The sequence below is a fragment of the Crassostrea angulata genome, chromosome 10, assembly GCF_025612915.1.
Source record: "Crassostrea angulata isolate pt1a10 chromosome 10, ASM2561291v2, whole genome shotgun sequence".
NCBI classification, from domain to species: domain Eukaryota; kingdom Metazoa; phylum Mollusca; class Bivalvia; order Ostreida; family Ostreidae; genus Magallana; species Magallana angulata.
Window position 1 is genome coordinate 11,648,517 of NC_069120.1, and position 27,187 is coordinate 11,675,703.

The following is a 27,187-nucleotide window of genomic DNA, read 5'->3' on the forward strand; positions in this document are numbered from 1 at the left end:
TGCTTGTTCTGTTTATAAGAGAGAACATGCAATTTTATTTTACAATGAATTGTGGTAATTTTGGTTACAGCAGAAATTTAAAAAGCATGAACAAGCCTGGTATTGATAGGAATTTGAAAAGGAAAGTAATTAATAAGTGTTTTTATTATTTTTTTAGGGCTATTTTCTATGTTTTGTAATATTTAAACTAACCCACAATACATATGATGAAAAACAAGATGTACCATATACTGGTATTACCCCCACCCACAATCAATCTTGCTAATGTTTTCATGTGTCAATTGTCAAAATTGATTGTATGCTTTAGAAATCAATGGATTGATGGTATATTATATAAGAAATAATAAGTGGCTTTGGTGGGCTTCTGTCATATTTTGACTAGCTTGATTGTGTTTGTGGCTTTAACACACAGGGACATAGGTGAAAGTCCCAGATAAGGACTTATATAAGGCCTGTCATTTAAATTGCTTTAAATGCCATCTATGTTCATCAAATTCAAGATAGGAATTCATGTACTTTCATGTTTGCTCCCAATTGGAGATATTTAAATGAGGACTGGTTTATAGAAGTAGATATTGACGTATGTAGGGGTTAATAGGTAATATTATTTCATCTGAATTATTTACAGCTTAAGGACCCGAGTTTGGTATTGATTAGAAGTTTTTAAGATTGAGTCTTAGCCATAATGCATATATTTGATTTGTGAATCCTGGCCATGAACAGTATACATGTATATTTACCTGTGTTCCTCTGAATACCCAGGAATTTTTGGGGGCAAAATCTATATTCATTTAGCATTGGCTGACCTCCTCTATCCCATTTGATATGCACCAAGTGTCTACCAAAGGTGATGCATTTGTTTGAGGACTTGTCTAGAGAGTCAATACAAGAGATTTATTTTTCAGGCGTATCTTCTTTGGGGTAATGGAGAGATGAAGCAAACAAAACCCTCTCGGCTAGTAGAAGTCCCATTAAAACAAAGTCAACAGAATGAAGTATTGCATTGTTTCCTAATCTGTCAGGGACTGATTACTTATGATTGCTCCCACAGAGCCCTTGACTGGATTTAAAAGGGGGGGGGGAGTGAGAATGAAGAGACTTCACAAGGTTATGATAATGATGTAGAAGAAACTTTCACATTCCATTGAAAGTCCATTGTAGTGCTTTTTGTTTGGCTGAAAGAGATCTATAGCTGCTCTTTATCTCACCAAAAAATCGATTCTTGTTTGACTTTAAGGAATTGAAAATTTTTGTAAAATATAAATCATAAAAAAATCCCTTTGAATTTCCATACTCCTATAACGTCATACAAATAGAATATATTTAAGTATTACCAGTAGATACTTATATTTATTACACAAGTCAGTCCTTTGAAAGAAATGCCATTTAAACATTTGTAAATCTGATTATTTCTCTGCTGAATGAGATGAATCACCCCTTGTCTCCATTTAATCCTGGTATTTGGAACCAAATGTATTTGTACAATAACTTACCTGAACACATGCATAGTTCTGTGAGTTACTGAAATCTATAGTCAAATTTATTCAAATATCTTGCCTTTGACCTTACTGTAATAAGATGAAAAATTGAAATGAAATCTAATTTTTCATAAGTAGCCTTGATCCAGAAATGTTAATTGATGGGTTAAAGCAAGAATATTTTGATTTGAGTCAGATATACTTTAAAGTGACAGTCATTAATGATCAAATTGATTTTTATTGGTTTCTATTTTCTTGGGTTTTTTGAAATAATGGATGAATGAAATAGACAGTTTTCTTTACTGAACATCAAGTCATGGATTTAATCTCCTTAAATGATAGACTGAATTTCATTATTTTTTTAATTTCCTTTTATATAAGAAAAATATTGCTGCATATTCAGTTCAATAATTGTGTTGATTTTGGTTTGAACTTGGTGAACTTATGTGATATTACCAGTACTTTATAACAGTACACATTTTTCTCTATGGGGGAAGGTTTAAGATAAGAGAATTGTCAATATATTGATTCCCTTTTGTTGGATCACATATTTTGGATTTTATTTTGGGTCAAGGAGAAGTTACCTCCCTTGGTTGTGTTGCTGGTTTCACCCAAACAGTAGTTATGGCTGATTCATATGGTGTACTGGTCTTTGGATATGTGACAATGTTATGTCTTTCAAACCTAGAGACTTCACCAAAAGAGAAAGAAGTTGAAAAGGGGGAATGAATAGATCTTTGATTTCGTAATATTCTGTGTAGGAGTATATGGATCGATCTGAAATACATGTACATGTAATTGGAAAAAAATTTTCTCTAAGAATGATAGCAAGTGTTTGGCCATTATAGTTAAACTTGCAGTAAAAATTTATCAGTATAAAGAAAGAATCTAATTTAGGTGGAGACTATCATAAGATGTCAAGTCTGTGTTTTATAACGCACCGTTTTAAATTGTAAATGAGATGACAAGGGAGGTATTGGTTTTTCGTACCCTTATCTTTTAACAAATCAATTTTATCATCAAAAGAAAGGCTTTGGAATTTTTACTAGAGATCAGGGACCAATGTTTCAAGGCTATATACAGAGCATTAATGTAATGAAAATCAATGTTATACTCATCATGATCAAATCAATTCCTTTATTTTTGTCGTACATGTATCAAATGAAAACTGCATTAATAACTGCGTGGAAATGAAATTGAATGTTTAAAAACACAGAAAAAGTTCTAGGTCATTTTTGAGCATGATCGATTTACATATTATATAAAGACTTTAAAGTGTCAATTTCAAAACAAATTTTAGACAATTCAAAGCAATATTGGACTTTAAATGTTGAAGTCCGATCTTTTTGAAGACTGTTATAAGGCCAGGGGTAGTGAAAACAAATGTAAATTTCTTTTAACGTTCAATACCAACAGAGTAAACATAACAAAACGAACCAATCAGCTTAGCCTATTTAATTGTTCAATGAGCAGACTTGACCTATATCCCTCTGTAATTACGAACATGATCAGTTATAAATAGCAAATTTTACTTATTTTATGTAGCTTCAATTTAGAGCTAGTACCATTTATTTTCATCTAAAATGTATTTGCACTTGAGCTATATGTATTTGATTATGATTTAATGAAGAGGAGAGTTTTTATTCATTTCTTACAAGAGAGTAAGCTTTATTAGTTCGGCAGACATTAAGTACCTTAGCCAAGATTTCCAGAATTGATTTAATCCTTAAAGAAAACAAAAAATTGAAATGTGCTATAATTGCTGTGGTAGAATTGTAGGTACAGAACAGTATTTAATGTGTATTGAATGGATTGGTTTTTAAGTTTAGTTTTCATGAGTGAGTGTATTAATGCTTGAAGCAACCATTTAAGTATTGGCATTTTTTTGGATGGACCAATTATTGTGTACAAATATTCTCAAATTTTTTTTCTTTGGGGGGGGGGGGGATTGATTTAAATTATTCATATATTTATACAATTATACAGTAAGTTCATTCCACTTTTTACAATGAAAAATTATTATGAACGTAGAGAGAATTGAGAGATACCAGCCAATATTAAATAATTAAAATGACAATCCTCAGAAACAAATTCTTCTTTCGATGAATTATGTAAAACCTATTTGTGTTCCAATGGAAATGATCACACCCTGGATAACGGTTGAATCCTTTCACACAAATCACCAATCTTGAAACTTATTCAGAAGAACAGGATGAACTTGAGCTAAAACATGTATAAACAGATTTCCGATCATAAAAATGTTCTAAGTCTGTAGGAGGTACCTACATAAAATCAGGCAGGCGGAAAATCCTGCCATTCAGGGTGTAACAACTTTAATTATGAATTAGAAAGAAGTAGGAAGATTTTGATCAAAGAACAGGATTGTATTGAGGCGATTAATTATTAAATCTCTGGGTTCTTCGCAGTACAGGTGAAATGGAGATATAGGAAGAAAGCGTGAGGTTGTTTGCGCAAAAATATCTTTCTACTTGTATTGGGAAATGGCAACTTGGGATCATTTTTATCGTCAAAATGAATTTTACATTCTTTTTGTTGCAACATTACACATCTTGAGGTTTGGAAGAAAAATTATTTTTATGAGACACTGGTTACAAAAATTAAGGAGTAAAAGCAAAATAAAAAAAATATGATAATGCACCAAATCATTGAATTTGTTAATACAATTAATTATATTTTTTAAAATTTCATTTGATTTTGCAATTTGAATAATGTTCATAATCATGCACTCCTTATGACGAGATGCAGTGATTTCATGTAAGGTCAGAACACCTGTACAGGCCGGGTTACCTGAGCTTGCAAGTAGGTCCCAGTCCGACAGGTAAAAAACATCAAGTACATTCATTATTGCTTGTACTATATCACTCACTCTTTTTGGGGAAAAAATGAATCCAATTTTCTTTCCCGTTTAATTTAGTAAAGTACATGTATTGTAATTCATAATTTGAAAGTTCTATTCTTTAATTATTCAGCCGTATTTTACATCAAAATACCACCTTCCTCCTTTTTTTTGATTAAGATCAAAAGTTTCAATGAGAACGAAAATCAGTTTTCCTGTACATTGATTTCCCTCATACTAATAATAATTGATTTTCTATAAGTTCTAGATTTGCTGCCGGCGACTTTTGTTTGCTTTTTTTTATCAATAGGCCATGATATGCTGCTTCAGCACAATGACAACGATTCCGTTTAAAGAGCTTTTTAGGTTTTGCGTCACTGGGCTTTGGGGGTACTCTATAGATATTTATAAGCGTTTTTGTAGACAATATATACAGACCATTTTAACTGGAGCATGTTTGAACCAGCTGACTGGCTACATTGTGTTTTCATGAACGGGTTCGAGCAGTCATTCAAAACCGCCACAATATACATTTGTTCTGCTAGTGTTGTGTTTTTAAAGTACTTTGACAAACCTATTAGCCAGAAACTGAACTCATTAAGATTATCTAACTGTTTTCAGACATTGTAAAATATAAATCAATTTCACTATCATTTAATGATGTTCTTGAACCAGCACTGTACAATGTAGGTTTATTGATTTTCTGTTCAATATTTCTCAGGATTGGCAACTAGTGCCTTGAACAAATAAGAGAAATGCAGAGAATTTGTAAATATTTTTTTCTTTATTTCATTTTTTCCACTGTATTGTGTAAAAAATACATATACATTGAATTTCTGACACTCGATAAAATGTGAGCCAATAATACTGAAGGACATTGGATTTTACCAACTTTTGGTCTGCTTTCACAGAATATCACAGAAAATACAAAAAAAAAAATAGTTTGATGATGTTTTTTTTTCTCCATATACCAGGTATACATGTATATCAAAATGAAGTTTTATGAAAGTAGACCAATCTATTGTGGGAGTAGGGAGGAAATGCTGCAACTATTTAACACTGAAAATATCACAGACAATACACACTGGTCATAAGTGGACTTGGAATTAAAATTCACTAACAATTAATAAATTAACAAAGAAATGAGATAACAAATGCACCCGTGACTGATCAAAGTCAATACATGTATTGAAACAATTAAGATTCAGTGTTCAACATTTTTGAGCTCTGCAAAGGCCTGATCTTGCTATTTCTAGAGAACATTACCTCTATTAATGCCAATATTGACAACTTTTGAAAAAAAGCGAAATAAAAATTGCCTTTTGGCCTAATAAAAATATAAATAAATCTCTCAATATTGATCTGTATTTTATAATACTGATGGGATTGTAACACTATAAACTGGAATTGTTTGCTGCAACTCTAACAGGGGAATGGGAAAAACTTTATATATACACCACGTCTAGGGGAAAATGATTAGCAAAAATATTTTTCTTTCCTTCATGATCAAGTCAACTTGCCACTCGCACTTCAAACAGTTAGGTAAAACTACCATTCCATGAACAACATGATTGATAAAATGTGACGAGAAAACTATGAATAAATTCCATTCACTTTATAATGAAGTTATGGACTTCAAACACATTCTCAATAAATAGATGATTAAATGATAAGGCAAAAATTCAGTCTCTGACCATCTAAAACATGATCAGAATAAATACCCCATTGCTGATGATTACAAAATTACGGTACACATGGAGACTCACTCCTCTTTCTTATTAAATTTTTGGACTAGGAATATTTTCAAGGTCAAATAAGTTATCTACATCAAAAGCATCCCCAATGTCATCAAAGCCATTCATGGCCCAGGGGTGTTCTGCATCAGTGTGGTCCTCTGGGGCAGGGGAGGGGGCTATAGGTGTATTTAGACCACTTTTGTTATGTTCTGGGTCAGACTTTAAATTGCCTGACAGGTTCAAGCTTTGATCCCACCACTGAGGAACTTCTATGTGATGTCCATTTATGGTTAAATCTAAAGGATCGTTTGTCACAAAGTCAATGGGAGACTGATCGTTGGAAAGTTCTGTTTGGGAGAAGAGATCCTCGATTGTGAAATCATCTGAATTGCACTCAGAAGAAGGTGGACTCATGGCTACCATAGGAGCAGAGTCACAGCTGTCATTGGAATCTAACAAGTCTTCTGTTTTCACTCTAACACCTCCAATTTCTATATCTTGATTCAAAATGGAGGTCCAGTTAAAATCACCTTTCAGATGATCCTGATCCTCGTGGTTTCCAAAATGAACAAGGCCTTCTTTCTTTCCTGCTTTTGAGCAGCTGGAAAAGTCATCCTCTTCCTCGCGTTTGATCTTTTTTGTTGGAGGAAGACAAGGTGTCTCCCGGCTGTTTCTCCTCTTCTTGAAGATTCCATTTTCAATCATGTCATTGTATTCTGGATTGATTCTCCAGAAACCTCCTTTTCCTGGTTCATCCTTACGACGTGGAACTTTCTGGAAACACTTGTTCAGAGACAAGTTATGGCGGATGGAATTCTGAAATAGTAATTGATTTCTATATAGATTTCCAGCAAAACTTCATCAGAATTACAAATACCGAATCATTTGATAACCATAAAGAGTGTTTTATCACTAAAGCTTATCTTTTTTTTGTGGAATGCCACTTCAAGTTGATAGACATTCAAGTGATATCTCGCCCCTTGAATGTTAAGTGCTATCAAGATTCAAATACCAACCTGCCAGCTTGGGTCAGCCAGTCTGTAGTACATGAAGTTGTCAGTAATCCAGTTGTAAATCGCTGACAATGTGATTTTACTCTTTTTGGTTTCCTTCATGGCCATGCAGATGAGTGTAGCATAGCTGTATGGAGGTTTCACGTAAGGATTTGTCTTATAGTCTATGGAATCCCCATTTAAACTTGAAGGAGGGGCTGGATCCCCTAGATGAAATTTTGGCTCAATTTTACACTGAGGAGGAGCACATGAGACATTCAGAACGTGGTTGGGGTTCACTTTCATATTTTTGTTGTTGTCTACATTGAAGTAGTTGTTGCATGGCCCTGGGCTAGGGGGAGGTGTTGGTGATGTTATTTTCATGATGTTGAGGTTTTGCAGCCAGTTGAGACTTGTAAGGCTGTCATCCAGGTTGATGCCTCCATTGCTGCAGGTATCCAGAGGGTACTTGTTCATCCAGTTCTGACGAAACCTGGCCGCAAGGTGATCACGTGTGAGAATCGGCATCTTCTTTGCCCCCTGACCCTGGTGACGATTCACCGCGTAAATTTGTGGGTACTTCGTCTTGACGGTTTAAGTTGAACCAGTAACAAAAAGTTTTATCCTAAAAGAAAATGAAAAAAAAAAATAGAATAATCAAACAAAAATGTCATGCATATATATTTCATAGTACAAGGTCAAAATCTTGGAAGCTTGCAACAGCAAAATAAAAAATTGTTCTTACCTTGCACAAATTTTGTGAAATAAATTTGGGAGGAAAAACCAAATCCTTATCAAAATAACTAACTAAGTTTTGTAATCTCTTCCCAAAGAAAAATAAGGTGTTTGCTCATGAACCCAACAATCACATATGCTAGATTCAAGTTCGGGCCACTATTTATTAAGTTACATTTAATATGTGAATATATAAGTATAGACTTGCTTTTAAAAGGGCGTCAAGAGACCTAATTTGCATATGAATAAATATGATCAAGTATTCACCGGTCACTCTTTAGAACTACACGTGTAACCGAAAACATTAAAGGAGGTTTTCATGTCATGATAGAACAATTAATGCCAAACAATAATTAAATGATAATTAAGAGAGACAATATGTTACCTTGATCTCCGCACAGCCTCTAACAGTCCAACAGGTTAATTAACTGTTTCCCGCTAACCGACACCGCTGAGGCTTGTTCAAGCTTGTCAAAATCCAATGCACATCTACAGTTATCAAAATGAACGACGTCAACTTTTCCCGTAATTCATTGCATTTCTTTTTTTTAGAGATATGAAATGTTTGAATGTTTTAACTGAAATGGTGATATTTACATGTGCGTTTACAGATGAATATATTAGCTTGGCTGAACGACTAGGCAACAACACACACAGACATAAATATTTTGGCTTGTAACGATTGGTCTGACTGTTATTGTGTATTCCGTCTATGGTTGCGAGTGTAAACATGTTAGAGCAAACGTGGATAAAACGGCGCGTTTGATTGGCTGAATGAAAAGTTTATTACCAGATTTCGCGGAATATTTCATGAACACACACGTGTAAATAAAGTTGATAAAAGGTACTTAAGTTAATAAATTATCAGGTCGTTAGTCTTTACAAATATATAAATTTAATCTACTCGAGCCTATGCAATATTCAAGTATATAGCACGTTGTAATAATAGTACAGATACGCAGCCATTTCGGTATACTTGAATTGGATCTATTTTGTACTAAATGATAAAACATTTTTAAAGATATCAGTATTTGGTCTCGAGCATATATCGAATTTATTATCGTGATCGTGAACATTGTGAACACATGTAAGTTACCTTCGATATATTCACAATTCGATATTTTTTGTTAATATGTACATTTTAACAAAACAAATTACTTAATTCAGAAAAAAATATTCAGGCTTGTTTCGCCCGCTCAACACGATTCCCTATATAGTAAAACCTTTCTGCATTTTCGCAAGCGCTCACGAGCGCCCATCGCAACTACCGGTATTAACTGTATTGATATACATGTATATTGGAAATTTTTACCCATTTGTCATATGGTCAAGATATGCATGCAGTTTTCTAGTTTGTCATAATATATATTTTCAACATAATTCACCTTTAGTACATATGCAGCTGTTTTATTACAGCTTAAGAAAACCAAACTCGAATTACATATAAATTTTACTTTAACCTTTATTTGATAAGTAACACCATTGGTTAACACACAATAATTAAAATTAAAGGCCATTTAAGCCTTTCATCCTCAAATGTACAATTACATTTAATAAATGATTTATAAACAAAAACGATAAAAAGAATATTTGCAATATAAATGATCAAGAGAAATAATCAAAACTAAATAAACGAGTATAAATTAATAGTTCCCCAGCATTTTAACCACAATGTCATAATTAAAATACCACTTTTTAGATGCTCCAGTGGGTTCCCACTATAAGACTGAAAGTTGTCAGAGTTTTAAGAGATTCTGTTGTATTTTAATAATAAAATTAAAATACACATACCGATACTACAATTTTTGAACTTTATAAGGTAATAAAAAAAATACTGAGAAATACTGAAGTCCTCAATATTAAACTGAAAACTAGAGAATTTCTTATTATCATTTTTTTACTGCAATACTGAGATAAAGAGGTGGATTTCTGATATATGAATAAAAAATAAATTTCATCACAGGAATAATTCATAGAAAAAAAATAAATGCATAACAAAAAAATGTAAGTGGTTTTGATTGACACACGCCAAAATTAAAGAAAAGAAAAAACCAAGGGAGTTAATCATAACAATATAAATGCAAGTATTCAATGGGTTAAAAATCCTAACATAGATATACATGTAGTAAAGCTACTACAAATTTAAGGCATGTTTACACTCGCATAAATTTTCAAAAAAATAAATAAAAGGAATACTTTTATGACGAGAAAAAAACCCAATACACTATTTCTTTCACATGCAATAATCAGTTGAGATATGATAATACTCTGTATTTTTTAATGTTCATAGAACTTTATTTTTAATGTATTGTATTGTTTATTAGTCATCAGCAATAAAGCTTATAGACATTCAAAACAATTGAGATATACATATTATTAAAAACAGGTAATGTGTTGATTTTATTTCATTTGTAAAATATATGTAGTTTTGCATGGATTGGTAAATAAAAAGTTACTAACAGCATATTTCATGTGATTAATAAATAAAAAAATAAATAATAACAAAATAAATAAGTTACATTACTCTATGGTTTCTCCACAACAACTGCCTCCATACAATGGAAGAGGTTTGATAGGTTTTCAGTTTGGTTTTTTCAATAATATGTTGAATATGCATCATATATGACAATTAGTACTAGCTTCAAAGCAATACAGCTATCTCCCTCAAGTCAGCATAAACTTCACAGCAGAAAAAAGAACCCTCATAAATGTACAAGTAAGTAATGTAAAAATAACAGACTTAATACATGTACATGTACTTCAAAAATTCAAAGATAAAGAAAAAATAATATTGGTCATAGCAGCAATATTGTAACATGATTTTGGAATTCCAATGTAAAAATGATAACAGAGAACTGAAGCGTACAGCATGTAAATCCCCGTGAGATCTGTCCATCACACACCTATAATCCTCACACAAAGGCGGAGTATTGGTACCAGTCATGTGACCATATCACAGCCATATATGGAATGATTGCAGCACAGTTTACTTTAAGTCAGGGGGGTGTCTAAAAAATAAAAATAAAAATGGGATTTTTTTTTATTATCATGCAAAGTATACTTTTTAAGTCAGCAAGATATCAATTATTTGTACATTTACAATGGACACAAACACCTTTCTAAATCCTACTGTATCATGTCATAAATCTTCTAGACTACATCAAGTGTTTGAGAATGAACTGTGATGGGTGATTAATGCCTAATTACCAGGGGAGTGAATTGTCTGCTGGCATTTGACAATCCCTGACAAATGACGCAAAGCAGATTATCAGACATGCATGAGTGCTTCATTGATTGATTTATACATGATTGAACGCCCCCTGTCACTCCCATAACAAACAATCAACACAATCTACCCATCAATTAATAACTTTGTAAAAGAGAGAATTTTCTAGAGAGGACTGATATGAACAGAAGTTGGTTCTGTAGGGGTGTAGAGATTTACATCTTCAAAACATAGAGTAAGACTTGAACCTTGACCTACTGCTTGTCTTTGCTTTGTGTCTCCATGGATTTCTGTTCAGGCTGTGGTGAGCTGGGGTTTGAATTCTCCTTCTCCTGAAAAAAATATCAATTCATTATTTTATTTTTCCTGTACTAAGAAGCTTTCCATAGTTGAAGGTCTGTTTACAAGTAGTACATTTATATATAACATTATCAATCAAAAGTGATACAATTCTTATATACATAATATATTGAAATTCTCAACTGTAAACCTAAATATTTAGAAAGTTAGACATTTTTATTTCTTTATATAAAATATACTGGAAGAAGACAGTTTGTATACAAGTATCATCTAGATATGAAAAGAAAGGAGTAAAATTTCTACATTCTAAAACTGTTCTAGCTTCTACAGATGATTTAGAATTGTCTAATTTACATGTATAGGTAAAAGAATTTTGGCTACAGTCAGCTATTATAGATTACATATTTGACTATAAGAAAAGTAAGACAACAAAAAGTGAAGGGAACACATTAAAGTCAAGATTATGGTTAAATCCAACAAAGTATTGAGCACACAACAAAACTCATAATTCTGTGATAGTTTTTAAAACTTGTATTTTATTTAAACTTCAATGTATAGATTACGACAATATTGATACACCCTGTAAATATTTTCATCAATCAAACAAAGAATTAAATAAATCACCAATTCTGACATTTATACCTATAGTACAGGTAAACTTTTAGTAGGAATCAGGAAATACCTTAGTTAAACCTTAAAAAAGCACGAATCAAACTTCTATGTTATCAACTTTTTTGTAAACTTTAATTCAAATCAAAAGTGCTTGTGAGATTCTTCAAATTTTGAAGGTTATTCAGATTTGAAGATCATAAATTGATTAAAGATCTTTTTTTCTGTGCCAACCACGACAGCTAAAAGCTGTTGTATTCAAAGTTACAACCCTAAAGACCTAAAACCTTTCCTTGTAAGTTTTAATGCCAAACACTAGCTTTGTAAAAAAGAAACAGTTACCAACTTGAATTTTTCTCTCATGGAACTATTAGCAATATCATTCAAAATTAAAATTTGAATTTTTTATGAAGACCTACTACATTTTGTGCAATTAACTTTACAGTATTGTAGTGCTACAGAGAGCACAGTGTGCTACATTAGCTGTGCTGTACCTGGGTGCTGGAGGAAGGAGAGTTAAACTGCTCAGTGAGGTTAGCTTTAACAGCACCAGCAGACTTGGTCTGAGACTTTACCGGTTTGAGAACCTCTTTGTAGGCGTTGACAGGATGGCTGGGGGAGGGAGAGGATGGGGGAGGGGCATCATCCTCCTGGATTTGCATGTGGTATTTGTAGGTTTTCTCAGTGCTGGCCATGGTGCCTGTCAAAGAAATTATTGATCATGTTACCACGTAATAAAACAATTTTATCACTCTGAGAAACTTCATTCACTGACATCTAGGCCTGCGGCCTGCATACCAGAACTAAGGCTGAATGTGCGTCCCTTCACAGAATCCTTTGGAGGGGGTGACCACCAGTTTAACAGAGAACTAACCAAAGGCACCTGTCTGAGAAGGCCCTGAAAGATAGATATTCAAACATTTCGAAACTTTACTGGATTTTTAAAATAAAAAGTTGAATTAGCTAAGCATTATGTGGTGCAGTTGACATTGCTCAAACTTTAAATTGATGAATATACAATTAATTCTAGGTACATGTACGCTAGTGGCCTACCTCTTGCATTAATTTTTCATCCATTTCCTTGTGTAGTTCCTTGTTGGCCTCTTCAATTCCCTTCTGAACCTTTTCAGATAATTTTTCCAAGAACTGAAAAATATCAATAGATAAATGCACTCTAATTAGATATTTTTTTAAGCCAAAAATAAACTCTCTAATTTTCCTCTATGTAAAACTCTTTTATGTATAAGATTCTAAACATGTATGCATCATAAAATCAGAGGACATAATTGAACAGGGAACACAATTTTGATTATGTTACTATTTTTAATGTACAAGTATTTAATGACATGCATATTTCAGTTAAAAGATCAAATCTACCAAGTATGAAATTGATTTAGAGAAATGATAACAAGGTAGAAATGTTATTCTGACTGACCTTTGATGATTCCTCAATTTCTTTCCCAACAGAATAAACAAGACCTATCAACTCCTCCAGGTCTGTGTCATCTGTTATCAGACCAAACTTCACACAGCCAATGTTCTCATCGTTGAAACCTACACAGAAATCAAAATCAATGAATGCAAGGAAATTTTTGCCATTAAGACCATGGCATAGTCAAATATGTCATGGGTTTTGTGACCATTCTACACAAACTGGAAGTACTTGTAAGATGGACACAAATCCCATGACTTGCTACACAAGACTAAGGATCTGACAACTTTACAGGATGAAGGGAAGTAACTCAAACTTGAAAAAATCATTTAATTTCTACTGTAAATACTTTAAGAATTTTTTTTTACGTGAATATTTACCCAGTGAGAAAGCTGTGTCTTTGGAGTGAAGCCGCTTCACTAGCTCTGTATTGATATTGTTAATATCCCGCTTGGCATTGTCTGGTAGATCTGTCATCCTCTCTCTCCATTCTTCTGGCATATATCTGTAAATTACATCCATCAACATAAATTAATCTACCGGTATATGAACTACTAGGCATAATGACTCGTATACTTGATCTGTTATTTTTTAGCATGACAATTTTGCATACATACTGCACAACCCCTAATCCAGCCCAACTGGGCATCTCTACAATACGGAGATTGTCCTGAGCTTCAACAACTGCACAAAATCTGTCCCTCTGTAGAACTGTGGCATCTAATATTGCCTGTAAAGTGATCAAATTCCATATTGAGCTGACAAATACCCATTAAACAAGTTGTTACACTAATGTTCTCGGAGTAAACATCATACTTACTATCTGCTTTTTCAAATTCTCTCCAAATTTTTCAATATCTTCAATGACTGTTCCTTTCACTGATAAGAATGGGAACACATAGTTATCAATTGACAATTTCTATGCATGTACTGATAATTTGGTTATAAAACATGTCATTCCTCACATTGATTTTTTTTACTATACAACAACAATCCTCCCCTGCACAATTAAATTACACTATAGAATACACAAATGTTCTTGTATTTTTAAAATATCTTTTTCAGAATTGATCACCAACTAACTAAACATATAAGTTGTTGTATAAATGTACTTTTGGGTAAAAAGCAAACTTGTCTTTTGCTTTCAAAGCACAGTACCTTAAAGGGTACCTGCAGCCCAGCCGATGTGAAATATATGTTAAAGAGTTTATTTACCAAAATTTAATGCAAAAATCCGCATCGAAATCGGTGCAAAAATAACGGAGTTACGCCTCTTCAAAGTGGCTATTTTTACCTGCTTTGGGAAATCTAATCAAGAGAAAACTGAATTAGGTGATAACGAGGCTTCAGCGGAAGTGACATCACGAGGTCAACAGGAGGGAAATTTCCTTACAAAGCTATACAAATTAAATTCGATTTTTCAGCCAAAATGATTGATATAGGTCTGATGTTTTGACTTATCTTGTTATTTTAAGTATTGTAGATCTAGAAATTTGTATCCGTTATTATTCTATTACAATCAGATTTCTTTTTAAAGGATTTTAAATTTGTTATTCTCGTCGCCTTTTTACCGATAAATACGATATCTTAAAACGCTTACATGGGCAAATTTATGTTCATTATTCATTTTTTGATTACATGATGATTTCACACACGAGTGATCCGAGACAATGACACAGGTAGACAGGTAAACTAACGAAGCCACTGCTCCAGACACACGTGTATCTGGGGTATGTATACACAAGGTACACGAGTCTGGTGAACGAAGAGAGGGTTTCACACCTCTAGACGGGTAAATTGATTTGTGTATAATTAGCTACTCAATTGTTAAAAGATAAAACAGAAAAATTAGACTGTGTAAAATCAAGCATTCGTCAGCTTAAACATGTGTATAGTCCGTCAATCAGTGATTAAAGAATCATGCATGATACTATTAAATAGTAAAACTAATGTTCAAAGTAAATGCCTTTATTGTTACTTATCTAATCACTTAAATAATGACTAAATTTACAATTGAGCAATTGAAACCTTTTCTATATGATCAAGTAATTATTTCCGAAGTAATTACGTTGGTCTTTATTTCTTATTTAATAAAGTGCAACTTTTTTTCGAGCGCTATGGCCAGTAATTAAACGCTTTATAACTCTGTATAGCTTAAATTGTAGTACTGACAACGAATCATCATGAAATCTGAATAAACTGGAACATTTTGACAAAGGATGTAAATAAATGGAAAATTAAATTCCATTATCGTATTTTTAAAAGAATACGAGACAGACTTGATCATGCAGCCATCTTGGACTTTCGCCTTGATCCGTTTATAATCCCGTGTTTGTTTGTTAAAGAATGCATACTTTTTGATTGTTATTGGTCCGATATCAATATTATTGAATAATCGGGCGACATCATTTGTAATTTTTTGCCTTATACGAGGAATAGACCCCGAGTTACCTTTTACGAAATATCATTTATTTATGTATTATCAATATTATTAATCAGTAAATAATGTCACTGAGAAATCATTCCAAAGAATGACAATATTAACAAAATATGTTTCTTATATCAATAATGCTTTGATTAATTGTCATTTTGCTACATATGGTGTGCATTTTTATGTAAAATGCGTTGCACATTTGACGAAATTCATGAAGCAAACAATTGTCCGAATTCGGCATTTTTGTTCGATAAAATACGGGTTAACCTCAAACAACAGTATAATTAGTCATCCAGGGTTGATAAGGAAATAAAACAACAGAAAAAAATGTTCATATAGCGATAAAACAATGCAAGAAAACGAACAGTTTTCATACGATATTCCTGTTTCTCATACAGCGGCGTTGACCCCGTGACGTCACAGTTCATCTCGCGCCAAATCGGCTTGATTCAAAACTCGTTCAGGTGTGAAATCGGGTTTTCCCCAAATATCTCGAAAACTACTTATGCGATCGCTGTAAAATTTTCAGGATGATGTTTTTACACATAGATCTCCATTATATCAAAAATTGACCGGCACTGCAGGTACCCTTTAAATTTATGAACATTCATTAGTTCTGTTTACTTTGGGAGTAAGATTTGAAAAATACCTTGTGCTGTGTCAAGGGGAGAGAACTTGATGCAACTTCCTTCATTCTCCACATCAATCAGTTCAATGTCCACATTGGAATTCTCGTAAAATAAGGTATCACAGAGCTGCAAATGTATGGGGGATATTAATGTTTGATCCATTGATCAAATCCATCTGAATTCAGTGACTGATGGAGAACTTCATAAGCACTTACCCACGTGTTGAGAGCATTATAGTATGTCTTCAACTTGTCTTTTTCTTCTATATCCTCTTGTGGAGACACAGGTGAATATGGAGCAATCTCTACAGCTGAAAATCAAATGAGCGTTATTTTCGACAATTTTCTTCTTTTCAATTTAAATGCACGGTGATGAATAGTAAACAGATGATTTTACTTTTAGAAATTGAACATTTTTTAATTGGAATGAATTCCAAAAAAGTTATGAATAGAGATTAGATATTTACAAGCAGCAAAATATATTTAGCTCTGTACACAAGCAAAAGAGAGAAATTACACAGGAAGGATTAAATACTTCATACATTTACTTACCACCTGTGCTGTTATCTTCTACATATTTGAACACAATGGTAGGACTAGCCATCTTGAACACAAACTAAATGAATATGGAAAAGAAAGATATGAGGAGCTGATACATCATAATCCCTCGTTATCATCTGTCATAATTAACTTTTTTCTTGCACCTACCAGAGCATCAATAGCAACAAATATCATCTCTTTGATGGTTTTTGCTTCAGATTCCTCTTTCTTTTCTTCTCCCTAAGTGTAAAATGACAAACATTAAAATACAAATAATAAAAATTTCTTATACTGATAATTTAAAATTGGTTTAAATGAACGTTTTGTTTACATTTTATTTAAAAGACACTGCACTATGACCTACATCAACACTGTATATGTACAAACTCATAACATACAAAATAAATTCAAATAACACCTAATCTATACTCATTCAGCTTACAAAAACATTTAAAAACACTTACAATTTTCTGAATTGTAGGAATTTTTTCAAGTATTTCATGCATCTTCTCTGCCTAAAAAAAAGATGCAAAAAATTGAAGTATTTGATTTAAAAACCCCTGAAATATAAGATTCAATCACCTATCAAAGCATGGCCCAATATTTGGACAAAACATTTACCAAATTACAGCAGTGTTTGATTCTATCCACAATCCCATCATGCCCCAGGCTCTGGAGAACAATCCACAAGGGCAAACAATTCAGTTTAAGTTGTGGGTTGAATGTGTTTAGACCTGCTGCCAGCTCTAGGGCTGGGTCGGAACTCTTGTACAGAGTCTATCACATGATTAAGGCCATAAAATATCAGCAACACATGAAAACATACCAGTAAAAATCTAATTTGGAATCTTTAAGTTTAAATAGTGCATGAGAATTTAAATTCAATACAGCTTACCCATTAATTTTGATCTTATTGGGTCTATTCACTCTAATATTTTCAAATTAGCACCCACAAGTGCAAATCTTTGAGGTAATTGACAATAAAACAATTTTCATCTGATAACATCAAACGATTAAATAATGCTCAAGTATGTAGAAATATCATAGTAATGTGTAAGAAATGCATATACACTCTGTATATTGATGATATTACAAGTTTTATACCGGTATATGTGAGTAAAAAACAGGGACTGGTCTTCTCTGTTTTAAAGTAATTTATGTATCTGAACATAAGGATACAATAAAAGGAAGCCCCGGGATCCCGATCCATTTACCCAGGCGGAGTGTCATGCTGTCCCCCGAGGTGGCTGGCTCCACTGAGTTTGGAATGGACACTGTTGCCAGTAAGGCGAGATTGTTTCTGTCACAACAAAAAATATCACTACAGGTACATGTACATGTCACACTTCATCAATCTCTCTTTATCATACAAATACAGTCAAACTTCGTTATCTCAAACTATATGGGACTGTTTTAAAACACTTCGAGATATCCAAGTATTTAAGATATCGAGGTTGAAATACTTAAAAAAATAAGTGGTTTGGACTTGCAAATCACTTCGACATATACATTGTATTCAAGATATCAGTGTTCAAGATGCTGAAGTTCAACTGGACAAAGAAACAAACTACCAGTAAAATGTACCATAAAAGGCTTACCCTTCTACATGGAGCCAGATCTTGTGGTTTTTACAGATTTTCCTTAATTCATCCAGGTGATCAACAGATCCCAGGTGTGGAGAACCTGTTAAGGTAACACCAAATATCTCACTCTGTTTGAACTTACATGTACTGGATGAATACATACAATGTCACAGATTTAGTAGCAACCTTTGTAAAGAATTTTTGTGTTTAATTAGAATAAGCTAGTCTCTAGTTGATGACAATCTTTTCACTAGAAGATTTGTTCACTTCTGCATCAAGATTGCTGATGTTAATAAGTTTCAAGCTCATGAGGATTTACGCATGGCTGTTAATCAGAAAATGCAGGAAATGTATTGAATGGTCATATAAAACTGTATAGACTGTAATATGAAAGGAGTACCTGCAAATCCCACTAATAAAACTGGAGTTTTGGCTGCAGAAACATCATCCTGAATCAATTTCTCCAACATCCCAACATCCTGTCATATAACATTTATCGAAACTTTAATTTTACATCTCGAATTTCCTCTAATGTCATTATATCATTTGAAAGATGTAGACTTTTCAATAAAGAACAGACAATCTCTTACCATAATACTGGTCGTGCCATTTACAGTTGAGCATGGAACATTACAAATAGAAGACAAGGGCAACCCCAACTGAAAATAATACGAAATGCTTCTCACTACTTAATGACAAAGATAATGATTCATTTTGAGATTTTTTCCTAGATGTAATTTTTTAAACTTTACTTTGAATGGTAAATTACAGAAATCTTCAAGTTGTTGAAATAACATGTATATAACTGTACGATTAGTACAAATATTTACCTGCAAGCACAGGTAGTTGCTGAGTCCTGGCATGGCCGCAGAGCTGATGTAGATGACCGGGGGTCGGGAGTAGAGGGCTTCAAACCCCTCCACTGGGTACTTGGGGTACTTCTGATACAGAGCCATCCTACAGATCTTCACAAGGCCATCTTTGTGTTCCTCATGATAAAATGGAGAGGAGTCTGGAAATCTGCCCAAAAACCGTCACAACACTGTTAGCTTTTAGAAAACATACTGGTGATAATATATTGACTCTGTATGCTTCTACTTGGCAGTTGATGTATATCATTAAATTCATTAAATATCTAATTTAAACACTTTTATCATCCTCTTTAATTCAGTTAAAATCAGTCCAAAATACACATCTCATCTTAAGATGATATATATTCTATACATAACATTGTAAAAACTACATGTACACATGCCCGTGTTTTATAGTCAAGAATTCAAGAATTCTCAATGCAAAGATGTTTTAATTCATGGCACTAAATACCTGAATAATCTTGACAGCCAAAGCTGACAGTCTTGTGTGATTTTGGATGTAAACTTCTTCAGATTATCCTCATCCAGAGTGGATACATAGGCCGCTAGACTGTGTCCAGTGAGGGCTGCTTTACTGTGGGAGTCAAGGATCTGTAACTTGTTCAGTCTGTAAAAAAAAAAATACAAATTAGACCTGCATTAAAAAACCAACTTTCACCAACTCAATCTTAACAAGGGCACCGCTAAGCGAAGCATCCCCTCGCGACATGAGTTATTGTGTGGGGAATGCATTATTTAGGAATATAAAGTTATGTAAATGAGGAGATCATATTCTACTAACCCTCCATTACTACAAAGACTATTGTTTCTTTACCTGTACTAGATCTAAATCCAAAAATATCAAGTTGTTGATTTGAACTGCTTACTTTCACTTTGGTTTCACGGAAGTAGTTATTGTCAAGTCGTACATAAAATTTCTATATAAAACTGTGTTATTTTTACGATATATTAAAAAGTACTCAACTAATTGACTTGAAAATTATCAGGCTTTATCCTTTTACCATGCCAAAAACTTGTACGAAGTTTGATAAATATACGTGCAAGGGTTTTTTTTCAAACTTGCCTCAAAGCTGAACACACATAGCAGCGATGCTATATCCCCTTCGCAACAAGTTGCGCGAGGGGATAATAACAAACATTCAAACAGACATAAGCTATTAACTCTATTAACGTTATTCTGTCATGCTACTTTCGCTCTGGATGATTGATAACTCTTACTCAGAAATTTCGATTGATAACTCATTTACAAAGTTGATTATGACATTGATTTAATGAAATAATAATTTGTAATAGTATTAATGGTTTGGAAAGGCACATGCATTTTTTATTTGTTATTTTACAGAAGTGTGCAATCTATGATAAATATTTTTACTTTTGAACAAATTTTGTCATAATGTATGCCCCCTCCTTTACAATGGTGTAATTTTATCTAAGTTTTTGCATAAAAATTTGACCAATTAATATGACATTGCATTTGTTTTAATCTTTTACAATGAGGCATATTTGTGCAAAGGTTGAGGAAATTCTATTGGAAGGTTTCTTTTTAATTTACTAGAAAATTGAAATGGAGTGCACACACACACACATACACACATACATACATACCAGTACATACATACGAACACACACACGCACGATAGTGGTGCTATATCCCCATTGCAACAAGTTGCGCGAGGGGATAAAAAGGAGAATTAACTGCTAGTCTCGAAACAAGCAAAATATTGGCAGTTTTTTTTAATGTAAACATATGTAGAAAAGGGCATAAATTCAACAGTTTTGATAACAATGATAACATGCAAGAAAATTAAGGAAATTCTGTCATTATACATCAAAACAAATGTACAATAATTAAACCTTTCTTGAGTTCCAACTGACACAATACTGCTTTGTTCATCACTGTCTTAGCCATTAGCACATGAATTTTATCTTATTACCTGATTATTTTTACAGAGGTTATGATGTACTTTTAAAAAAAGACTACATTCATCTACCATAAGTTTAATTCAGCACTTGTCCATGGAACCAATGGGATTATCAACAAACCATAAACTTACTGTGTCCTCCTCCTGTACTCTTCATCATCTTCATCTTCCTCTTCTTCATCATCATCCTCTTCATCATCATCATTATCATCACCACTTTCCTCTCCTTCTTGTCCTTCTGCTTCATTGTCTTCTTCTTCCTCTTCCTCAGGAAGTTCATCTCCCATCAGTATCAGATCTTCCACAGATTTCATTATTGACACCATTTCCTGACCACTACATGAATTCAAAGAATTAAAAATAAAATGCTTGAGATGTGTACTTGAAATTAACATTATGGATGGGTATTAAAAGATACCTACCCTCCTTTGAGGGCCTCTGGAATGTGTGCAGTTTGTTTTTCTTTTAGTCTTGCTTTTCTTTCATCTTCCATTTGCCTATGAAACAAGTTTATATTATTGCACATACGTTGATATAAAATTTTCTTATTTTACTTCATTAACAAAAAAAGAGGCCCATGGGCCACATCGCTCACCTGAGGAACAATAGGTATGATAAAATCAGCTTAATGGAGTCATAATACAAACTATTTGGACAATGTACAATAGTACATGTAGATCCTGTATAAATAAAATCCATTTTCCCCCTGGATATTCATATGTTTATAATCATTAGTCCCTTTTCTAACAGAATGATTTTATAGTCATATCATATGTTGAGTATTGCAGTTCTCAAAACAATCCTGAACAATAGTTAATATATGGGATATAAACCTACATCAAACCCTGAACCTTCTTGTGAAGCCAAAGAATTGTCCTGGAGCCAAAGTCTTAACAATTATAAAGAATCATCTGGCTGATTAGTTTCTGAAAAGAAGATTTTTAAAGATTTACTCTATATATTCATATGTTAAACTTCAACCCCCCCATTGTGGCCCCACCCTACCCCCAGGGATCATGATTTTCACAACTTTGAATCTACACTACCTGAGGATGTTTCCACACAAGTTTCAGCTTTTCGGCTGATTAGTGTCTGAGAAAAAGATTTTGAAAGATTTAATCTTTATTCCTATGTAAAACTTCGACCCCCCATTGTGGCCCCATCCTACCCCCAGGGGTTATGATTTTCACAACATTGAATCTACACTACATGAGGATGCTTTCACACAACTTTCAGCTTTCCTGATCTTATGGTTCATGAGATGAAGATTTTTTAAGATTTACTCTTTATATTCCTATGTTAAAGTTCGACCCCCCCATTGTGGCCCCACCCTACCCCCCGGGGGGGGGGGGGGGGGGGTCATGATTTTCACAACCTTGAATCTACACTACCAGAGGGTGCTTTCACACAAGTTTCAGCTTTCCTGGCTGATAAGTTTCTGAGAAGAAGATTTTTAAAGATTTACTCTATATATTCCTTTGTTAAACTTCAAACCCCCCCCCCTCCCCATTGTGGCCCCATCCTACCCCCGGGGGTCATAATTTTCACAACTTTGTATTTACACTACCTGAAGATGCTTCCACACAAGTTTCAGCTTTCCTGGCTGATTAGTGTCTGAGAAAAAGATTTTTAAAGATTTACTCTATATATATTCCTATGTCAAACTTCGACCCCCCATTGTGGCCCCATCCTACCCCTGGGGGTCATGATTTTCACAACATTGAATCTACACTACCTGAGGATGCTTCAATACAAGTTTCAGCTTTCCTGATCTTATGGTTCATGAGAAGAAGATTTTTAAAGATTTACTCTGTATATTCCTATGTAAAAGTTCGACCCCCCATTGTGGCCCCATCCTACCCCTGGGGGTCATGATTTTCACAACTTTGAATCTTCACTACCTGAAGATGCTTTCACACAAGTTTCAGCTTTCCTGGCTGAGTAGTTTCTGAGAAGAAGATTTTTAAAGATTTACTCAACATATTCCTATGTAAAACTTCGATCCCCCATTGTGGCCCAACCCTACCCCCGGGGGTCATGATTTTCACAATTTTGAATCTACACTCAATGAGGATGCTTCCACACAAGTTTCAGTTTACCTGGTCTTATGGTTCATGAGAAGAAGATTTTTAAAGATTTACTCTGTATATTCCTATGTAAAACTTCGACCCCCATTGTGGCCCAACCCTACACCCGGGTGTCATGATTTTCACAACTTTGAATCTACACTACCTGAGGATGCTTCCACACAAGTTTCAGCTTTCCTGGCTGATTAGTTTTTGAGAAGAAGATTTTTAAAGATTTACTCTATATATTCCTATGTTAAACTTCGATCCCCCATTGTGGCCCAACCTTACCCCTGGGGGTCATGAATTCCACAATTTTGAATCTACACTACCTGAGGATGCTTTTTCACAAGTTTCAGCTTTCCTGGTCTTATGATTCATGAGAAGAAGATTTTTGAAAATTTCTCGAAAATTTTCATAAATTCCTAATTATCTCCCTTTGCAAAAGGGCGTGGTCCTTAATTTTCACAACTTTGAATCCCCTTAGGCTAAGGATGCTTTGTGCCAAGTTTGGTTAAAATTGGCCCAGTGGTTCTTGAGAAGATATTGAAAATGTGAAAAGATTACAGACAGACAGACAGATGGACGGACAACAGACAAAATGTGATCAGAATAGCTCACTTGAGCTTTCAGCTCTGTGAGCTAAAAACCAAGAAAATATGATTACTGTACAAATTTTGCAACAAAGCAGAGAAGATATATTTTGAATTCTTTTCTGCATTTTCAGTGGGTTTTTTTTGAATTACATAATCTTGTTAAAAATCTTTCAAACTTTATTGAAAGTGTATTTTATCTTACTTATTCATTCTGTCAAGCATATCAGTGTTCACTTTTATTTGTGCTTCTAACTCCTTCATCATGGGGCTCATGAACATCTAAAATTGTACAAAGCAAAATCAAAGCTGTTACGGTATTAATACCGGTACATGTATTTCAATTCAGTGCACACTGAGAAAGGTACTTATTGATAGTCCAAGACAAATAATAATCATAAAGTTATTAGTCTCAAATCAGATACAAAGGTGTACAGGTTTATATGATGCATATATTGAGACATTCATTTAAAAGTTTGCCTGTTTACTGCATTGTACAAACTGATACTAAACGTAAGGCAGTTAAATAGATACCACTGGGTTTGTTTATTTCATTATTTTTTACAATGTGTGGATTTCAAGTTTCATTGTTAAAAATTGTCAGATCAGAATGATGGGGTTGCAAATCAAGGCTACTGAAATATAAAGTCAGGGCAAAATATTCTCTAATCATGGGGCTCAATAGATGGAATGTTCTATCGTTAAAATGACAGATGTCCTATGGACCCAGTTTAATGATAGAATTCGTCCCATATACTTGCTTCGTAGCAAATAAAAAAAATATATAACACTGTATATAACCTAAATTTTCATATGATTGGTTTCAAATACCTACAATGTTGCTCTTTTATAATCCCATTTTACCACATTAACTGTGTTGCAACGGAATCACTGCCACTTTTAAGATCACGTTTGAAAATTTGATGTTTACAGTCGCGATGTTAATGATAAAATCTGAGACATTTTGAATGCAATTTCTCACAAAATGGCAGGCAAATTCAAACGTGTATATTAACAAAATGCATTGATACAACCCATTAAATGGATATTTTGTGAAATTAATTACATATACCTGTTCAAAAATTTTGTAATGTATAAAAATGTGTTTTTCCCATTCAGATTACTTTAAACAGACTTAAAAAAGACACGAAGCAGATCTGCTTCAAAGCTGCTATATTGCAAGTATATGGGATTCTTACTATTCTTTCTATACTCTGTCCCGAGTTTTTGCTTTCATCACTTTTCGCTTGATATTTCAATAATGATAAATACCTTTGTGCTCAAACTACGTTCATCCACTAATATGAAAAATGTCCAGATTATCTGTTTTGAAACGCCCCTTTACCACTTCAAGTTTCAATACACATCCCAAAATAGAAAGTCTATGGGGATTTTGCATTGCATCATCCATTAATAAGCCCGAATGATAATGTTGAAAAATTACGCGAGGTGTCCTGAGTACTTCCGAATGGAGAAGAGATGCAAACATTTCCCATTATAAATCTCCGTAAGAAAATTGTTTTTGTTCCTGTTAGCTTTAATTTATGAGTGAAAAGAGTCAATTTGTACATGAAGATATTTTCCATATAATCGATTTCAATTGTACTACTTTCACAGGTATATGTATTTTTATTAAAAATTATCATAAAGTGATGGAAGCAATAACTTGGGACAGACTATAGGGTCTCAACTGAGTTTGTATATGTACATAGGTTGGATATATACTGCAATAGTTTTGTTTATATGGACTGAGGTAATTTAAAACATGTGTTCATTAGTAAAACATATATATATCTGACCAGAAATTCATAGACCCCTGACTGGATTCCTAATCCAGTCATTTATATTTCAATTCCTCATTTCCAGTATTTATATAAAATTGTCTTTGATTAATTGGCATGGGACAATGTGTAATTACATTGTACTAGGTCCTTGTGTTTCAACAACTTAAAAAACACAATACAGGACTTTTCGGTTGATATTTCGTATACCTTAAGGATATAGATCTAGCGTATTAATATTCAAGTGCTGTCATGTTATTGCTTGAAGCTGTCATAGCTTAATCTCAGCGAGATTCGTCGAGACTGAAAAATTTTTGACGGACGTCTCTTCCGAATCTCAGACCAGTGCCACACAAAGTGATTCGGGAAAATTTGCCCCAAATTCGGCCGGTTGTTATGTTAGAAATACGCTGAATTAAATCATCTGCTCGCTTCAACTTTTTACTTTGAACATCCTTTTAACTCCCTATCAACATAAAATGTTAGGTTCCTACCGTTTAAAGATTTATATCCCACAAAATATGAACTTGTTTATTTTTCAATTCATTTCCACACTCATTCACATCTCCAATACTGAAGAGTTCCAGTCAAGGTCACAAATAGCCTGTTTCAGAATATGTCGTACTCAAAGGTTTCAACCTTATCATTTTATGAATATTTCATTATAAAATTAAAAGGTTTAGTTATAAATACCAGATATTTCCTTTTTATTTATTATAAATTCCATATTTTATTTTTTTTGACAAATAACTTGACATCTAAATGCATTTATAAAGTTTATGTTTGCCCTTTTATAGTTTTCTATGTAAAACTACGAATACGACATATTTTGAAACAGTCTATTTATGACCTTGACTGGAACTCTTCAGCATTGGAGATGTGAATGAGTGTGGAAATGAATTGAAAAATAAACAAGTTCATATTTTGTGGGATATAAATCTTTTAACGGTAGGAACCTAACATTTTATGTTGATAGGGAGTTAAAGGGATGTTCAAAGTAAAAAGTTGAAGCGAGCAGATGATTTAATTCAGCGTATTTCTAACATAACAACCGGCCGAATTTGGGGCAAATTTTCCCGAATCACTTTGTGTGGCACTGGTCTGAGATTCGGAAGAGACGTCCGTCAAAAATTTTTCAGTCTCGACGAATCTCGCTGAGATTAGTCATAGCTTAGCAATGGATACTGTCAAAGTACTTACGGAATTCATTTGCATCTGCGCATCAGGATCAAACTGAGCAAATGACACCTTTTTTGGTTGCTTAGGTTTCTCTTCTTCTGGCTCATAACGCTCAATTTGAGGTGTCTGTGATGGCTGCATCACTCCTGCAGGAGCACCTGACGATTTAGCAAACATCGACGCCATGTTTCCAAGTACACGCTGGCAAGCAATGTCGTAAAATT

General features: G+C 33.6%; 2 protein-coding genes across 14 annotated transcripts; both read right to left on the bottom strand.

The window, feature by feature from the left end:
• Positions 1–5,099: 5,099 nt before the first annotated feature.
• LOC128167530 (forkhead box protein J1-B-like) lies at positions 5,100–8,430 on the bottom strand. 2 transcript variants are annotated; one of them, XM_052833315.1, is made up of 3 exons: positions 8,184–8,430; positions 7,088–7,688; positions 5,100–6,887 (listed from the first exon to the last, which is right to left on the bottom strand). In XM_052833315.1, the coding sequence occupies exons 2-3, from the start codon at positions 7,589–7,591 to the stop codon at positions 6,114–6,116; spliced, it is 1,278 nt and encodes a 425-aa protein (XP_052689275.1). In that variant the 5' UTR covers positions 7,592–7,688; positions 8,184–8,430; the 3' UTR covers positions 5,100–6,113. The 2 variants fall into 2 exon arrangements, with proteins under 2 accessions (XP_052689275.1, XP_052689276.1); XM_052833316.1 differs by lacking the exon at positions 8,184–8,430 and adding an exon at positions 7,809–7,957.
• An 812-nt stretch (positions 8,431–9,242) lies between these two features.
• Positions 9,243–27,180, bottom strand: LOC128167524 (putative pyridoxal-dependent decarboxylase domain-containing protein 2). 12 transcript variants are annotated; one of them, XM_052833304.1, is made up of 25 exons: positions 26,985–27,180; positions 24,209–24,285; positions 21,767–21,841; positions 21,477–21,680; positions 19,874–20,029; positions 19,381–19,570; positions 19,141–19,209; positions 18,951–19,029; positions 18,566–18,650; positions 18,147–18,267; positions 17,589–17,744; positions 17,432–17,482; positions 17,136–17,207; positions 16,980–17,043; positions 16,644–16,738; positions 16,449–16,554; positions 14,186–14,244; positions 13,983–14,095; positions 13,746–13,870; positions 13,369–13,487; positions 12,987–13,079; positions 12,732–12,831; positions 12,509–12,633; positions 11,283–11,350; positions 9,243–10,806 (listed from the first exon to the last, which is right to left on the bottom strand). In XM_052833304.1, exons 1-25 carry the CDS (start codon positions 27,147–27,149, stop codon positions 10,785–10,787), a joined length of 2,589 nt encoding a protein of 862 aa, XP_052689264.1. In that variant the 5' UTR covers positions 27,150–27,180; the 3' UTR covers positions 9,243–10,784. The 12 variants fall into 12 exon arrangements, with proteins under 12 accessions (XP_052689264.1, XP_052689269.1, XP_052689268.1 ...); XM_052833309.1 differs by having other exon boundaries at positions 11,279–11,350; XM_052833308.1 differs by having other exon boundaries at positions 11,273–11,350.
• Positions 27,181–27,187: the final 7 nt, after the last annotated feature.